General features: G+C 48.5%; 2 protein-coding genes across 9 annotated transcripts in view; one reads left to right on the top strand and one right to left on the bottom strand.

The window, feature by feature from the left end:
- Window positions 1-10871, bottom strand: part of KCTD10 (potassium channel tetramerization domain containing 10) — a 28952-nt gene extending 18081 nt beyond the window's left edge. For both annotated transcript variants that reach the window (XM_037510992.2, XM_037510993.2), the window contains exons 1-2: window positions 10785-10871; window positions 5009-5222 (exon numbers count right to left, since the gene is read on the bottom strand). In XM_037510992.2, coding sequence (XP_037366889.1) covers window positions 5009-5222; window positions 10785-10787 — 217 coding nt within the window. In that variant the 5' untranslated portion in view covers window positions 10788-10871. The remainder of the gene's footprint in view (window positions 1-5008; window positions 5223-10784) is intronic.
- Window positions 10872-10949: 78 nt separating this feature from the next.
- UBE3B (ubiquitin protein ligase E3B) overlaps window positions 10950-15925 on the top strand; it is a 51849-nt gene continuing 46873 nt past the window's right edge. Inside the window, exons 1-4 of one of the 7 annotated variants that reach the window (XM_054695280.1) lie at window positions 10950-11303; window positions 11484-11616; window positions 12475-12572; window positions 14989-15084. The gene's annotated coding sequence lies outside the window, so the exon portion shown is untranslated. The remainder of the gene's footprint in view (window positions 11304-11483; window positions 11617-12474; window positions 12573-14988; window positions 15085-15925) is intronic. The other 6 variants (XM_037510985.2, XM_054695282.1, XM_037510987.2 and 3 more) reach the window with 6 other exon arrangements.

Genomic DNA, 15925 nt, shown 5'->3' with positions numbered 1-15925 from the left:
GGACAGGGCAGCAGCAGCAGCAGTGTCCAGAGGTGCATATTCCGGCCCCCAGTAGGGACTCTGTGTGGTTTCTGGGTCCATCAGGGTTTTTCTTGGGGGTTAAGGGGATGGGCCTCCCAGCCCCAACAGTACACCGTGCGCTTTCTCTTCCCCAAACCCCCGGCCTTCTGGGAGCTTTCAATGACCTCCCCTCACCATACCAAGGTATCGATACTGGTATTTTTCTGGCTCCCTAACCTGCCTAATCAAAAGTCATCTGAGGTTTGTTACAAATTCAGATTCTAGGAAGTCGCCTCATCTGGAACCAGAATCTCCAGGCTTGGCCCAACCGACATTTCGGACCAGATAATGGGTTATGGAGGGATGTCCTGAGCACTGCAGGGTGCTGAGTGGGACCCGTGGCCTCTACACACTAGACACCAATAGTGCCCATCCCCAAACTCTCTCTGGGCATTGCCAAATATCCCTCGGGGATCAAAACTCATCCCTGGTTGAATACTAGCCAGCAACCTAAAAACTTTGAGGTATCAGAAGACAACATTAAAAAAGCTAAGACATCTTCTGGGAGAAGGTATTTCAACACAGAACGACAATAAAATGAGATCTATAACATATACTTCTACAATGCAGTAAGAAAAAATAAAAAAATGTGCAAATGTGTAAATAAGATGCATCAGGCAGTTAGACAATAAAACACAAATGACCACTAAACATAAAAATATGCTCAATGCATTAGAAATTAGGAATTTAAACCAACAGCAGAGCACCCTATCACAACCACCAGACCACAACAATTGGAAGGTCTAGCAGCACCCAGTGTTGGTAAAAATTCAGACTGCGCAGTGAGGAGTATAAACTGACACAACCACTATTATCTAAACAAGCCAGAGATGCTACTCTCAATTCAACCCCCTCAGAGTAAATTCCAGGACAGAGCTCCTGGCGGTGGGTAAGATCTTAATGCTGCAGTCCCTAATGCACACCCCGAGGTGGAAGGGTGGGGGCTGGGGAGTCCAGAGGCTTCTACTCACAAAGCGAAGACATGTTTTTCTCTGTGTGTCATGATGTGGCAAAGCCTAGGAAGCACTGCCCCAGGGAAAAGCACACTGCAGAGGGAGAGTGTTCCAGAACAATGACCTTCCTGCTGGTGAAGGCTGGAGCCATTGAGATACCTGTCAACAGAAGACCGTGCTGCGGAGTCCTAGAATGGAACACTCTACCTCTCACCCCACCCATAGAAATGTCCTCGCCAGAGCTAGTTATTTATGGCTCCATCTCAAAAGCATCCTTCTGAGTAAAGCAGAAGCAAAAATGCTACAAACCATGGGACAGCTGCATTAAAGTTACTCATGGCCCGCAGTGGTTCTCTGCCTCTGCTGCACATCAGAAGGCCCTGGAGAGCTCCTAAGAGTCCCCGTGGCCCACACACCCTGCCCAGTGCAGCTGGTTCATTGGGGGATCTGGGGATCAGGACTGGACTCCAGGGGTGTCTCACTGTGCAGCCAAGGCTGAAAACTAACGAGTGAGCCCAAAGTCAGGCTAGAGGTTACCTCAGGAAGAAGAGAGGCAAACAGATGGTAAAGAGAGGCACCGCGAATCCAGTAGTGTTTTCTTCATTGTCCAAGTTGGGGCACAAAGGAATTTGTCATCATCCACAATTTAAAAGATCTCAAGGTATTTCAGGGTTTTACAAAAGGTCTGGAGATCTCCAGGAAACCGCTGGCTACTATAGTTTTCCCACGTATTTTTTTTTTTTTAAAAGATTTATTTTTTATGCATACGAGAGTTGGGGTACAGGCCAGTGGTGCGGGGAGTGAGAGGATTCACCAGAGACAGAGTGGGGAACAGAACAGGCAGAATGACTGAAATACACTGCTGAGGGGAGCAGCGGGCGAGACAGGAGAGGTCTGCTGTGCCATGTAGGTTGCTCCCTGGCCAGGGATCGAACTTGTGCTGCAGTGGCTGCGGGATAGCTTCACAGCGCTGAGACTTAACCCCTTGCGCCATCAGGGAGCCCCGCCCGCCCCACCCCCCCATATTTTTACACTCACTTCCTCACTGGTTTTCTAGGCAACATGTGCTGCAGATAAAATTAATGATTTAACCTAGTTTATAGACTCCCTCATTCCAAAAACATTAACAAGAGCCCAGAGACCACCGAAGGAGAAAGCACTGTACCCGACACCTACAGGTGAGCGCTAGGTGGAATTCCTCTTACCACAGATACCGCATAACTCTTCCACATAACCCATGGCCAATGACAGTGTTCACGGGGGCTAGGGAAGAATTCCAGGCTGCAAAGACTGGCCCTTCCTGGGAGGGAGTCTGGGAACACTGCCAGCGCTCCAGTCCTCTCAGGAAAGACTTCTCTCGCGGGCCACCTGGAACTGCAGCACACGCGCCCCTCAAAGCCAAGGCAGACCACTTTCCCCCAACTCGCAGCTTCTCCACTGTCCCCCCACTGCTCTTTCCTGTCCCCCTACATCCCACCCAGGCAAAAGCCAGCGATAATGGGACACTCCCCATTTACCTAGTCTTCCAATGTGCCCAGCACTTCAGCAAGTGCTTTCTAATGCCCTCCTCCAATCCACACAATGACCCTGAAAAAAGCAGTCTTGTTCACACATTCAAAAGGGAAACAGGCTCAGAGAAAGTCACTCAGCCAAAGCCACACAATAAGCCTACATCAGCACAGCCCCTGGCACACAGAAATCGCTTCCTAGATATCAGCTCTGGCTGTTGCCGCCTGACAGAGCCTGGACTCAAACCCAGATCTCTCACTCAATACCCACGTTCTCCCTGAAGGAATGACGTACACAAGTACAAGTTCCCACCGGACAAGGGCACAGAGTCTTCCGCCAGTCTCCCACTCCCACCCAGATCCCCTCCCCAGAAGCAACCGGCCTCTTGTATTCTCTAAATCTCTCCTGCAGAGACTTCTATGCCACAACAAGCCGCTGCTCTTGCCTTCAGAGTGCCTGTGCTCGAGCTGCTCTGCCAGTCATCTGCCTAGTCAGGCCCTGGTGGGGTACTCACCAGGGAGACGGGACTGCCCCACCTGGCACAGCACAGGCTAGAAGACAAGACAGCAGTCTGACAGCCCAGGACATCATGGGACCCCAAAGGGGCTGCAGCACAAAGGTATCGGTTAAACCCTAAGACTATGACACTTGGGCTTGGGCCCCCATCAAGCCACAGACAGCAGAAGGCCAGTGAGTCCTGGATTCAGTAGCTTGCCCATCCCCGTCGCTTTTGTAAACACAACCTGAGTCTGGATTTCTCAATTATCAAATGGTAACAACAGCACTCACCCCCAAAGGATTATGGTGAGGCTTAAATGAAATTAACACCAATAAAATGCCACACTGTGGGCTTTCGGTGAGAGGCAGGAGGCGAGAGTTCTAGTAAAATGAAAACAGCCGAGGTCTGGAGGCCCAAAGACAGCAATGCTTCTCGGCATTTCCCAGGAGCACCGGGATGACATCCTATGCAGCTGCTCTGGCCGGAGCAGCCCACCCGTAGCCTGCCCGCGCTGGTCCTAGTGGGATGTGGGGGCGTCTAAGGACAGCCCCTTCTGCAATATGGCATTAGGCAGGCCATGGAAGCCAGGGCTTTCAAGGAGCCAAAGCAACTGGGCGCTTTTCCTGAGCCCCACCAGAGACTGGGCAGGGCGGAAGACAAGCCACAACCATCCTGGGTTCTCAGATAAGGTCTCCTTCCTTCTGTGGCTGGGATGCTATTGTCTTGATTTCCACAAATACTCCCAGGCACTGCTGGGTGTGGCACAGCAAAGGGGATCCTCCCACTCATAAAAAACTTGGCGTTTTCTGGGTGAGACACAGAAGGCAGCTCTAGGGCACCGACTTCATTTGCAGCAGCTGCTGCCGGGCCAGAAACTGGAGTTCACAGGAAGCCAGGGAAGCAGAATCTCAAGTCCTGCAGCCTAGCCTCCAGGATGTGGAGGGAAACACCCAAGCAGGAGGCAGCCCTCTTAGGTGGGAAAGGAACAGTACAGACCAGGCTCTGGGCCTTCAGCCCCACCTGTGTCAACTTGCCCTTCCTCTGAGGAACCACTGTCTCTGGAAAGGTAGGGGTGTCAGCACAAAACAGATGAGTGAAGGTCAAACCAGGCTGTGGTCTGGTCTGAAGCATTCTTAGGTGAAGGAATGAAGGACAGGGCCATTTTTAAACTTCGTGCCAAACTTCAAGCCACCAGCCACCCTATAACCCAGCCAGGGAAGGATGTCCTCACTTGCCAGGTGCGCTTAGATTTTTTCCAGGTGGGTAGGGAGTAGTTATATGAAAACCACTTTAAATAGTCTCTTGCCTTTTATTAATACCACTCTCCACAAGAAAAAAGAGTACACAGAACACACAGGTACTAATTAAATACTTATTCTGCACCAAAAGCCTCACAAGGAAGGTATCCTCGTACCCATCTCACCAGCTGGGGAAAATGAGACATCAACAGGTTAAACCACCTGGTCAGGATCACCAGACACCAACTGGGGAGCAGTGACTCAAATCCAGGTGAGTCTGTCAGGACCCCTGGCCTGAGATGACAAAGATCTAGACAAAACACATGCCTCACACTTGAGTTTTACTCTGTGAACCACAGGGATCATTGTTGAGAGAACTAGGAGGGAACCAAGTAGGGCAGCTAGTCCAGCATCCATTTTACAGAGCTGAGGTCCAGAGTGGTCAAGTGACTTTCTCCAAGTCACACAGCAAATCAACTCAGACTGTGAGTCACTGTGGCTGACTGTGACCCATCTTTCTTTAGGTCTCAGTTCAAATGTCACTTCCTCAGAGAAGCCTTCCTTGACCACAAACTCCAGACAATATCTGGTCTCCCCGCTGCTCAAGGCTCCCCGCACACCGTGAGCACGGCACTGAGCCCCACTGGAACCTTGTAGCTGTGTGCTCAACTGCCCGCGAGTGCTGGTCTTCTGAACCAGGATGAGGCCCTCAAGATGGGCAGAGCCCCAGTGCCAGGAGGCAGCCTTACCTTCGCTGTCGGTGAGCACTTCCATGCGCCCGCTGAACATGGCTTTCAGCATGGTGTCCTGCTTGGTCAGCGTCTGCATGGTTGTGTAGTAGAGGGCGCCGCCGACATTGAGCTTCACGTACTTGGAGCTGGGGCTCGTGCCCTTGAAGGAAGTGGTGCGGGTAGCAGCCGCTGGCACCGCTGAGCTCACCACACTTTCTCCTGACATCTCTTCCTGCCAGGGGAGAAGACAGAGAGTCACCAGGGTCAGGGCACGGGGTCTGCTTTACCTCTTTTCAGCTGTGGGCTGAATCTGACCTTGAGCTCTGTTTTGCTTAATCCAAGTATATGCTGACAACTTAGAAAAATTCCCAGAAAAATCTGGATTTTTGGCGTCTCTTAAAATCAAAGGCCAACTGGGGCAGCGGGGTAACAACTGGGGGCACACGGGGTTATTGGCTGCCCCTGGAGGGGCAATCTGCCCCAAACTCCACACCTAGATAGCCTCATGCACTGACCTCGCCTGCTTATCCTATAGGCCCAAGGACACCACGAACTCCTACGACGAGGACTTCCTCTCTGTCCACTACCCATATAAACCAACGCCTGGCTCCATCCTAAACACACGCCCAGGTCTCTGCTTCCTTCTTGCCGCTGATAACAACTAAAAGCACCACCTTGGCTGAACTCCACATGCAGTAAGTTTTCATGAAGCTCCGTGCGCTCCCACCGCCACTCCAAACACTCCCTAGGGGAAAGGTGTTTCTGAGGACCAAACAGCAGGCGGAAAAAACCCTTAGAAGTCGTTTCAAAATTAGAGACTTTTTGTACTGGCACCACCCGAGCAGCAAAATCCTGTGCGCCTTCCCGGCAGCACGGCCAGTTCCCACGGATGTCTCGGCCAGAGAGATGCAAGCAGTGCCTGATCTGGGCAGGCCTGGGGGGCGAGAGGTATGTGGGCATACGTGTCCTCAAAGAGAACATTCCTTAGTGGCCAGCTAAAATGCTACAGCTGGAGAAGACGGTCAAGAATTGGCTGAATCTTTGCTCCATCTGGGACAGCGCTGGGAGAGCAGCCCCCGCGGCCCGGTGCCGGCCTGGCGCCTGCAGCGCGCCTCTGGCTTTCCCGGGAGCAGGAACGAGGTCACAAGCACCGCCGTCGGACAGGGTCACCTCACCAGGTCCAGACACATACCAGAGCCACTGGTAATCATGTCTGAACACCGATGAATACCAAGAACACTGTCCCAAACACAAAAATGACCAAACATTCCCTATCCTGGCTCATGAGTCACTGTGGCTTCTTCACAAATGAGAGCTTTAGCCCCATTTCATTCTTCCCACCTTCAAACCAGGAGTTACTGAGACCCAGGCACAGAACGAGCCTTGCTTCCTGACAGCATCCAATGCAGAGCCAAGCCCCACTTGCCCAAATCCTCCCCTAAATCATCCAGCGCAAGCCCAAATCCTTTGAGACACCCCACAGTTCTCAAGGCAACAAAAAAATCCAACTTTGACTAGAGGTATGTTCCTGTGGTTTTGGCTGGAAGGAACTGACAGCACGAATTTTTAAAAAAATATCTCTTACTATTAAAAAGGGATTATTTTTCCAAAATCTTTATGCCATATTGTCTCATCCAGACTTTCCACAAGGAGTATCCACTGCATCTATACTTGGCAAAAAACACAAATTTTATTTTTTGAAGGAGATAAGGGACTAATGGGTGACAACTGCAGAGGTAAAGCCAACCCTCTCAATCTCCACCCCTCTAAACAGTGGCCTCAAAACCACCGGCTGGGGGGACCGACCCTGCAGAGTGGAAGAGGAAGGATGGCCTCCTGGAAACAAGTGTTTTCTTAAGGATCCGGCCCTGCTTCCTCAAGTGAAAACTGCACTCTCAAAAGCTCAGTCTTAGCTCACCTGGGGTCTCTGTGGCTTGAGGCTAAACATAAAAGAAAAAGACCAACAGGAAGCAGTGACCCTCTCTTCCAGGCCTCCTTTGAAGCCAGTCCCCAGAGTCCAACACTAACAGTTTGCACCAACCATTTCTCCAAGAAAAACCCTTTGTCCACAGGATTCTAGCAGCTCATGGGAACAGAAACTTTTTTTAAAAAAATTGAAGACCTCAAGAGGAAAAAAAAAAAAAAGGTGTACAGCTATGGGGTTTTCTTTTGAGGGGTGGTGTAAGGAGATAAAGAAATTTGCCCCAAAAGGGAAAACATTTTTTAAAGTACCCTTTTCAGGGAAATGTTTTGGAAATGGTCTAGCATTTTGTAAGGCAACTATGGTGTAAGTCAAAGTATACTTCATGTTTTTTCTGTTGTTTGCTTTCCAATACTGTTTCTAAGATATCTGTATATAGTAAAGTATGTTTTAGGTGTGCAGCTTGGTGAGTTTGGGTTGATATATGCATCTGTGTGTCCCCCATTCCAATCAAGCTGGAGAACGTTTCCCTGGCTGCAGGGAGCCCGTACATGCCTAATCCCCCCCCCCCCAAAAAAAAAATACTACTGTTTTCATTTCTACTGCCACTACAACCTTTTCAAATGCAAACAATTCTGGGAGATGGTTATTGTTATTCCCACTTTGTGAATTTTGGATACCACAACCTAGAGAAGTTCAGTCACTCCCCAAAGTGTCTCTGATGGAGGAAGTGAAGGATGTGGGCAAGTCCTGCTGGCATGGAGCCCATGATTTTATCAAAGGTTACTCTTGGTTTATAGAGGGAACTGTGACATATAAACTGAGAAAAAAGGACTGTACTCCCTCCCCCCCCACCCCCATCTTCAGAAAGTACAAAACTCTGAAAAAAGATGGGAGGCACTGTGTGCCTAAGGGCTTGGGGTTGGAAGTCAGGCCCTGGCCCTGCCCTAAAGTTGCTGTGGGAGTCTGGGTCAGTCATCTGAGTCTAGTCCCATCTACCAAAAGGGAACAACAGTGGCACAACCTTCCAGGGTTGCTGTGAGGGCTGCACAGTGCATGCAGCAGGGCTCCCAGCTTGGAGCAAACACTGAGGCATGAAACATTCAGACTATGATCATTTGAGAATGCTCTCAAAGTCTCAAATTATCTTCTCTTTGAAGACTGTTTCCAGCTCTACTGACATCACTGCATTACTAAGGGATAAAGGCAGAAACCTTCCTGATCTTGCTTGGCGCTTCAGAATAGACAAAGTTTTGAATCTTTCCAGAGCCTACCTTTCCAAAGGGTGTGGGAGAGGTCCTCGGAGAAAGGTTTCCAGTTGTGTGAATGGCCCTGAGCCCAAGTTACAGTGAGCTCAGAACACAAGGCAGTTCACAGCGGGCTTCCAAACTTCTCTAAGGGGACCCTGGGCCGCCCCTACTGGAAGCATGCTTTCTAACTGATTTCAAAGGTTTGATCTCACTGCTAATGAGGTTGGGGCAGTAGAACAGGAGAGAGCAAAACTGAATACAAGAAGCGGAAAAGATAATTAATATTTGAGGAGTTTGTTACTGATTCAATTCAATCAAAAAAAAAAAATTCATCCCAGTTAGATGGATAAGTCAAGGTTTCTCTCTTTCCCATGTCCCTCCAGTTGTTTCTAAACAGCAGCTCTCTACGTAAAAAAATACTGTTTGGTCTTAACCACAGAAATTCTGATATAACTGGCCAGAGTCACAGAATTTTTCACTTCCCTAGGTGATTCCAACGTGCAAAGTCGAAGGCTCCTGTTTTAAAGAGTTCTGTATGGCTTAATTATGCTACAATTAACTTCATGGTTTTGGAGAAGCTCCCCAATGTCTTACGCTATTGGCCTAGTGAATTCCTGACTACATAAAACCCTAAGCATCAAAACCAAACTTCACAATTTCAGAGCCTGAGACAGGAAGCACCACTCTGCATGCTTTCAAAAATAAAATCAGACCAAGGAGGAAAACCATTGACTTGAAAGGCAAGTACGATAGGAAAAGGGCACCAAATCCCTTACCCTTGTATGTTTTCTATACAACCTCTGTAGAAATGCCTGCATGTAAGTGTGTGTAAGGTTCAATAGCAAGTTTGGCAAACTACAGTCCCAGTTCCACCATTTCCTTCCTCTGTGATGTTCAGACATGCGGTTTAATTGAGCCTCAGCTTCCTAATTTGTAAAATGAGGAGTTAATTATACAATCCTCCAAGAATGAATGTTAAAGTACTTGGCACCTGGACGTTAGTATTGTTTCCTATCTGTCCCTCAAGCTTTCCTTAAGACCAGAGGTTCCCTGCTGTACTACTATCAGCTGTACACCCTTAAAAAGTTTTGACGCCTGGGCTTCACCCCAGACCATTTAATCAGAATCAGGGAAGGGCGAGGTCAATTTTTAAAATGCTCTTCAGGTGATTTAAACATGCAGCCAGAACTGAAAGCCACAAAGCTGTCTTTTTCACCAGCTATACCTAAGAGTCGCTACCTTGAGGTTAACTATAAAACTTCCCCAAACTGAAAGTATTTCTATAACTCAGAAAAGTCTGCTGCTTAAGTTTGTGCAACCAAACAATATTCAACCAGCCACATAACTATAGCATTATTTTACATTCAACACTCACAGGATTTATAAGGTAGCTACTGCTATTTCTTAAGCAGTTAGAGATAGCCCAAGCTATCGACCATTTCAACAATTAGAACTAAGAATCAGAGTTATGGGTCCTCTCACTCCCTCTCAATCCATGCCCATTTCATTATATAATAGAAATTTTTAAAATCACTCTAATCCTCTGCAGGGCTTGTTAAAACAGATTGATGGGCCCCACCCCCAGCCTGATTTAGTAGTCAGTGTAGGGCCTAAAAATCTGGCCCTTCCTAACAAGGTCGCCAGGTGATTTTCCTGCTTGTCTGGGGGCCAGTTTGAGAAGCTCAGGGGTCAGCCTTCTTTCCCAAGGGTGGTCCTTTTTTATGCAAAAAGTGGCGTCCAAAGTCAGATTGCCAGACTCGTTTTTTCTCCAGCACTGTACTTAGGACGGGTATTCCCGAAAGCCTGCACTTTCTAGGGAGGAGACCTGGCGCAAACAAGTAAAGGGAAGGTCTGTGCTGATAATTTATTCCTGCTCCAGGAGCTATACGAGAAACAGACCCCTAAAGGAGCCGAAGCAAACAGAAACTGCCCGCCGCTGGGAGACATCCCTAGCTCCTTAGGTGTGGCCTTCTGGGCCTCAACGGAAGTGGCTAGCGAGGTCCCCAGGCGCTGGACTCGGAGGAGATGGTCCTCTGACCTCAGGCACCTGGCATCCCTCCGCGGAGTTCCAGGCATAGAACGCGCGCCGCTCGCCCCCACCCTCCCTCCATTTCTTTTCTCCATTCGCCCGTGGGTCAGACGCACCTGAAGCCCCATCTCCAAACTTCCCAGATATCCAGCGACTCCAAACACAAACTTCCAAAAACCCCAACACTCCGCGCCAAGGAATCCCACCCGACCTCTCACGGCCCACCCATTCCCCTTCACACCCCTCCAAACCCGCCCCCCCCAAAGTCCGTGCCCAATGACATCCCTTTGTTCTCTTCACAACCATTTCCAAGAAGCTCTCAAGACTGCGACAACCCCCGACACCCCCCAAATCTCCCCCCCAAGCCCAAATGCCATTTCCCGGATCCCCAACAGTTAGGACCCCCCAATTCTCCACCCAAAGCCCTTCCCCCACCCGTGACCTCGCCCCCATCCACTCTCCCAACCGCCTCTCCCCTGTCGCGACAGTCCCTCATCGCACCCGCTCCTCGCAGTCCCGCCCCCCTCTACGCTGCCGGTACTCGGCTTTCTCGGTCGCCCAGAGCCCCCGGTCGACGGGCACCGCCTTCCTTACCATGAAAAGTCGGAGGACGCCGGAGTCTCCACACCCGGACTGAGAGGCAGGAAACACCCAGCTCGCGCGAGCAGGGGGCGGAGGCGGGCTGGGGCGGCAACTTCCGGCGCTCACACCCCACTTCCGCCCCGCAGAGCGCACCGTCCTAAAGCATCCGTTGTGCCGCTAGGTTTAGGCAGGCGGCTTTCCTTGCAGCCTGCCCTGCCGGAGTGGATTGCGTCTCCGCCCAGCTGGCCGAGGCATTTATCCTGTTCCTGAATGTTCGCAGAGATAAGGATAAGGCGCAGGAAGGTTTTCATTCCCGGCGAAGAAGCTCTGCGGAACTGTGGTTTTCCGGAACTGGATAGTTGCTTCCCGGCGGAGCTCTAAGAGGCAGCACCCCGGGGCAAGATGGCGGTCGAGCCTCGGCCGCTGCCCCGGGTCTGGCAGATCTCGGGGGTGTTGGGCTGAGGCGGCGGTAGCTGTGGCCCCGACCACGAGCGCTGGGGCCTCGAAAGGATAAAGGTCTACACCCTGCGGGTAGCGAGTGGGAACAGGGTCGTGGGTACTCCGGGTGGTGGGGCCGGGGATTTTGAGGGAGGTGGCTTTAGGGCCGGGTCTCAACCTCGCTTGTTTGGAGGGGCAGCTGCTGGGGGCTGGCTTTCGGGCTCCAGGGGATTGCTCCGTGGCCCCTTCCACTTTTTCTCTTTGGGGTGATAGGCCTTTGTAAGTGGACTGATGGCTGGGTGTAAAAGGATTGTTATTGTGGTTGTTGATGCCGAGAAAAGACGCCGGGCCGCAGGAGTCACCCATATCGGAATTCGAACACTATTCACTCGCTGTGTGACCTTGGGTGAGTTCCCTCACCTCTCTGAGCCGCAGTTGCCGCCTGTAAAATGGAGATCTTAGCTCGCTTCACAAAGAACGTTGTATAATACAAGTTTTAGTGCCGTGCCCAACACTCAGCTCTCAAGAAAGGCAGCTGGTGTTGATATCAATAAAGAAAAACTTGGTCGTCATTTCCAGTTTAGCTTCACTGACAGCCTTGCATTCTCAGCTTTTCTTTGCTGTTCTGTAAGTGGGGGGTGGGGGTCCCAGGGTTTTGGTTGTGACTTACAAATAAGTAATTGCTTTGAAGTTAGAGATGGGTCCAAATTCAGGAGCCCAGCGATCTCCAGCAAGTCGTGCCCCGCCCCTTTACATTTCATTTACTCCATGTGAAGGTGGGATTGAGAATATCCCCCATCTCAATAAGCTGTAGCCATCAATAAATGACAGCTGTTATTACTATTAATCTAAGCCCTGTCACCTATTCTTAAGAAATTTGACTGTTGAGACCTGCTAGAGCTGTTGAAGAGACAGTGTAAAGGCAGGAATGGACACTGTGCAGGTTCTCTGATCCCATGCAGACCGGGTAAAGGAGGAGTCAGAGTCCTCAGTAGTTTTGCAGGTCTTTTATTGGTGTTCACCAGGCATATGGCAGGCAGGGGTGCTGGCTGGGGGGCTGGGAGGCTGGCAGGCCTCCCAGCCCCCAGCAAGTCTTTACTCTATCTGGGCTCTCTGGCGTTGGTTCTGCTGCTTCTCGGCTTCTCTTTCGGCTTCTGCTTGGGCTTGTGCTGCTGCTGCTGCTGGTGTCCCCGTGACGCCGCCTTTAAAAGCACAGTCTTAGCTCAGCTGAATCCCATCTACCTATGCCCACACCCTATTCCAGGTGCCCGCCATCAGGCATGCATTCAGGACAAGGATCCATCATCTATCCTGATGGCGGAAGGGCAGAAAAGCCTGATATTTTCTTTACCCTACAGACAGGTTGGTAGATATCTGCACTGTGTTTGGTACATGATCTGCTCTTAACAAATGGTGGTGATTATTAACCCTGCTGCCCAGCTATTCCCACCATACTGGGAGAATCCTCGTGAACTCAGCCAGCAATTGGTATTTATGGCGCTTCATCTTAGGACAATACTTGCTAAAGTGCCATGCTCTTTCCTAGGTGTCTGTGAAGTTAGCCTCATCCCGAAAAGACTGATTTTGAGCAGATCTCCTGGGATTATAGAAATAGAGAAGAGTCCTATCTTGGCTCTGCCCTTATTGGGAGACAACCTGGACTAAGGGAGACATACTAAATGATCTCATAGGATTGCTGCTCTTACTAGACGAGATCTCTTAAAAAGGACTTCATACCCAGTGGGTACCTGACACATTTTCCTTTTTGAAAGATCTTGATTATCACCAAGCTTTGTTTTCTAATCTTTTCCACCTATATCCTTCTTGTTTCCTTAACTGAATTGTGACAATACAGTAAAGACCACTTATATGTGATCTGCTTTCAAATACTCATTAATATTTCCTATTTAATCCTAATCATGTCATCATGATGACTAAAAGGGCAAAAGTTGCTTAAAGTAATCCTTTTAGCAATCTTAGGAAGTAGGTAGTACAATTATTCTCAGCTGACAGGTAAGGAAACTGAAGCATCAGAAGGATAAGTAACTTGGCCAAATGAAGTTCAAGACTAAAAACCAAGGGCTACTTTCTCCAAATGAAGGTTCTTTCTGGTACATATAACCTTTTCTTTAATTTTCCCTGGCATTTAGCTGAGGAGAGAGATGCTTGATTGTGTGTTTTATCTGCTTGGTGAACTGTAATGACACTGTGTGGGTAGAGGAGGTGAATAAGAGAGAATTAGAAAAACTGCAAAGTATAGACCTATCCTATGGTGTAAACAGAAACCAACATAGAGCATTGTGAGGAGATGATAATCTCAAGGAAAGGATTTTATCCTGCAAGGCCCCTTGGGAGAAGTGAAAGTTTTGAGATAGTCTTACAAACCCGACTTAGTCATAGTTGTATATAAGCTCCTGTTTTTCTACTGAGAAAAGGCTCCCCCGTCTGCTTCCCCTGCCACTTGCTCCCAAATGAGAGACCATCTCCACATAAAGGAAAACACATATCATTGTGTTTGTGGCTTGTGCCCTGCTCTTTTGAACTTGAAGCTGTTATTCAACCTAAACAGCACCAGAAGCTCAGCCCAAGTGACAAGATTGGTGAATCATCATACTTCCAGGGGTAGAGAAAAATTCAATGACTGAGGAATGTAAGGATCCAAGCATTATTTCCTACTCAAAGAACCTTAGTGACTGTGCAGATGGGACCCTCTGCTAAAGAGTTATTTTATTTACTTATTTTTAAAATTTTTTTTTCTTAAGATTTTACTATTTATTTTTTGCATAGAAGAACTGGGGTGTAGGCCAGAGGTGTGGGTGGTGAGAAGGTTCACCAGAGTCAGTGGGGAGCAGAGCAGGCAGATTTACTGAAACACACTGTTGAGGGGAGCAGTGGACGAGACAGGAGAGGTCTGTTGCTCCATATGTTGGTTAGTTCCCTGCCCTGGGAATCAAACTGTAACCGTCGTGGTGGGCCTTCACAGTGATAGAGATGAGATTTAACTCTTAGGCCACTAGGGAAGCCCCCTGAAGAGTTATTTTAAAAGACAATCTGTGTCTGTAAATTACACACCAGTTAGACTTAATTGACTTGGCGCTGTGACGGCCACCTCGATAGGTACTTGATATGTATCATCTTGTTTAGTCCCCATGGTCAGACTCTGAGCCAATTAACAGGAAGACAGAAAGGCTGAGACATCTCCCTATAGTACATGGCTGAGCTAGGGACTAACTCCAGCTCTGTGCGACTGCAGGGCATGTTTGGCTCTCACAGTGCTCTGCTTTTTGTGGGAAATTTAGAAAATGGGAAATTAAGGAGGAGAGATTTCCCACAATTCCACTACCTCAGAACAAACTCTCTTAACATATATGTTTTCTGAGTTTCATATCTTTGTGCACATGCCTCTTTTTCATTAATTCACATCATATGGGTTCACAGCTAGTTCTATTTTCACTGCTAAGGCATAAACATTTGCCATACCGTTAAAAACATCAAACATAATTTTTAATCACTTTTTAATATTCCGTCCTCCACTGTTTTTTGCTAACCACCACAAAGTATATAGAGCTTTCATTCAGCAACTTCTTTGGGAATATTTTCAACCTATTCCTTTAAACAGTGACCTGTGAGGACTGGGGAGGTCCAATCTAATATGGATGCAAGTGGCTTTTTGTAAACCTACACAGTATTGCTTGTACTTAGTGACAAAGATATATGCCCTACTTATTAAACTTAATCCTAAATCTGGATATTTTTTCTTCTGCATCTGCCAAAAAAGACAAGTTTCTCTGAGTCAAGGAGCTGCCCTGTGCTGAGCCCTGTGCAGGACCACTAATGATCACCTCGCATTTCTGCAACACGGGCAGGTCCTCAGGTGAGCTCTCCAGACTTCCACTGCTGGGACGGAAAGAATGAATGGTTCCAAAGACTGCTACCATTTTCTCTCAAGTCTGTCTATCCTCTCTGCTGTGGTTGGGTGTTCTTTGTTCATTTGTTTTGAGAATTACAGGTGAGAGATGCATTTGTTGGAAAAGGTTTGTTTAATAGATGTGAATCTGTGTGGAAAGGGACCACACAGGCCCCTTCTATGTTGACATGGAAGGAGCGGTGCATGAGATTTTTATTCTTGATGGTGCTTCTTTGAGTGAAGACACTTTTCCGGCAGTCTGAATTTCTGCATAACTTATTGTACCTTTATCATGATAGATTTTGGATAGAATAACAAAGTTGTCAAGTATCTGGAGGAAACATTTCCGTATGGACAGCTCTGGACTGGTGCTGTGTGCGCTAGGCTGCTGGCCAAAGCTATTCCTTTGGGGAAAAGACAGTTACTGTGTGATTTAGATTAAAAAATGTAATTTAGAACCTCTGACCAAGAAGTGCCAATCAATGAACAGGAGCTATTCCACCCTAAAGTCTTCATCTGTCCTTGACAGGATGGGACAGTGGAATAAGTTAGATTCAAAACCGAATTTATTTTAATGGGTTGTCTTTTATTCTGGAATCAAGTACCCTTTGCTTTAGTGTTAAAAGGCCTTTTTTTTTTTTTAAAGATTTATTTATTTATACAAGCACTGGGTACAGTCAGAAGCACGGGAGGGTGAGGGGATTCACCAGAGCCAGAGCGGGGAACAGAACAGGCAGACTAATGAAATACACTGCTGAGGGGAGCAGTGGACACGGCAGGAGAGGTCTGTCGTGCCATATGGGACCCT

This window comes from Talpa occidentalis, unplaced genomic scaffold, assembly GCF_014898055.3.
Source record: "Talpa occidentalis isolate TD23 unplaced genomic scaffold, MPIMG_talOcc4v2.1 talOcc4.14, whole genome shotgun sequence".
In the NCBI taxonomy this organism is placed as follows: Eukaryota; Metazoa; Chordata; class Mammalia; order Eulipotyphla; family Talpidae; genus Talpa; species Talpa occidentalis.
Note: the sequence above shows the minus strand (reverse complement) of the source record. Positions and strands in the feature narration are given on the sequence as shown.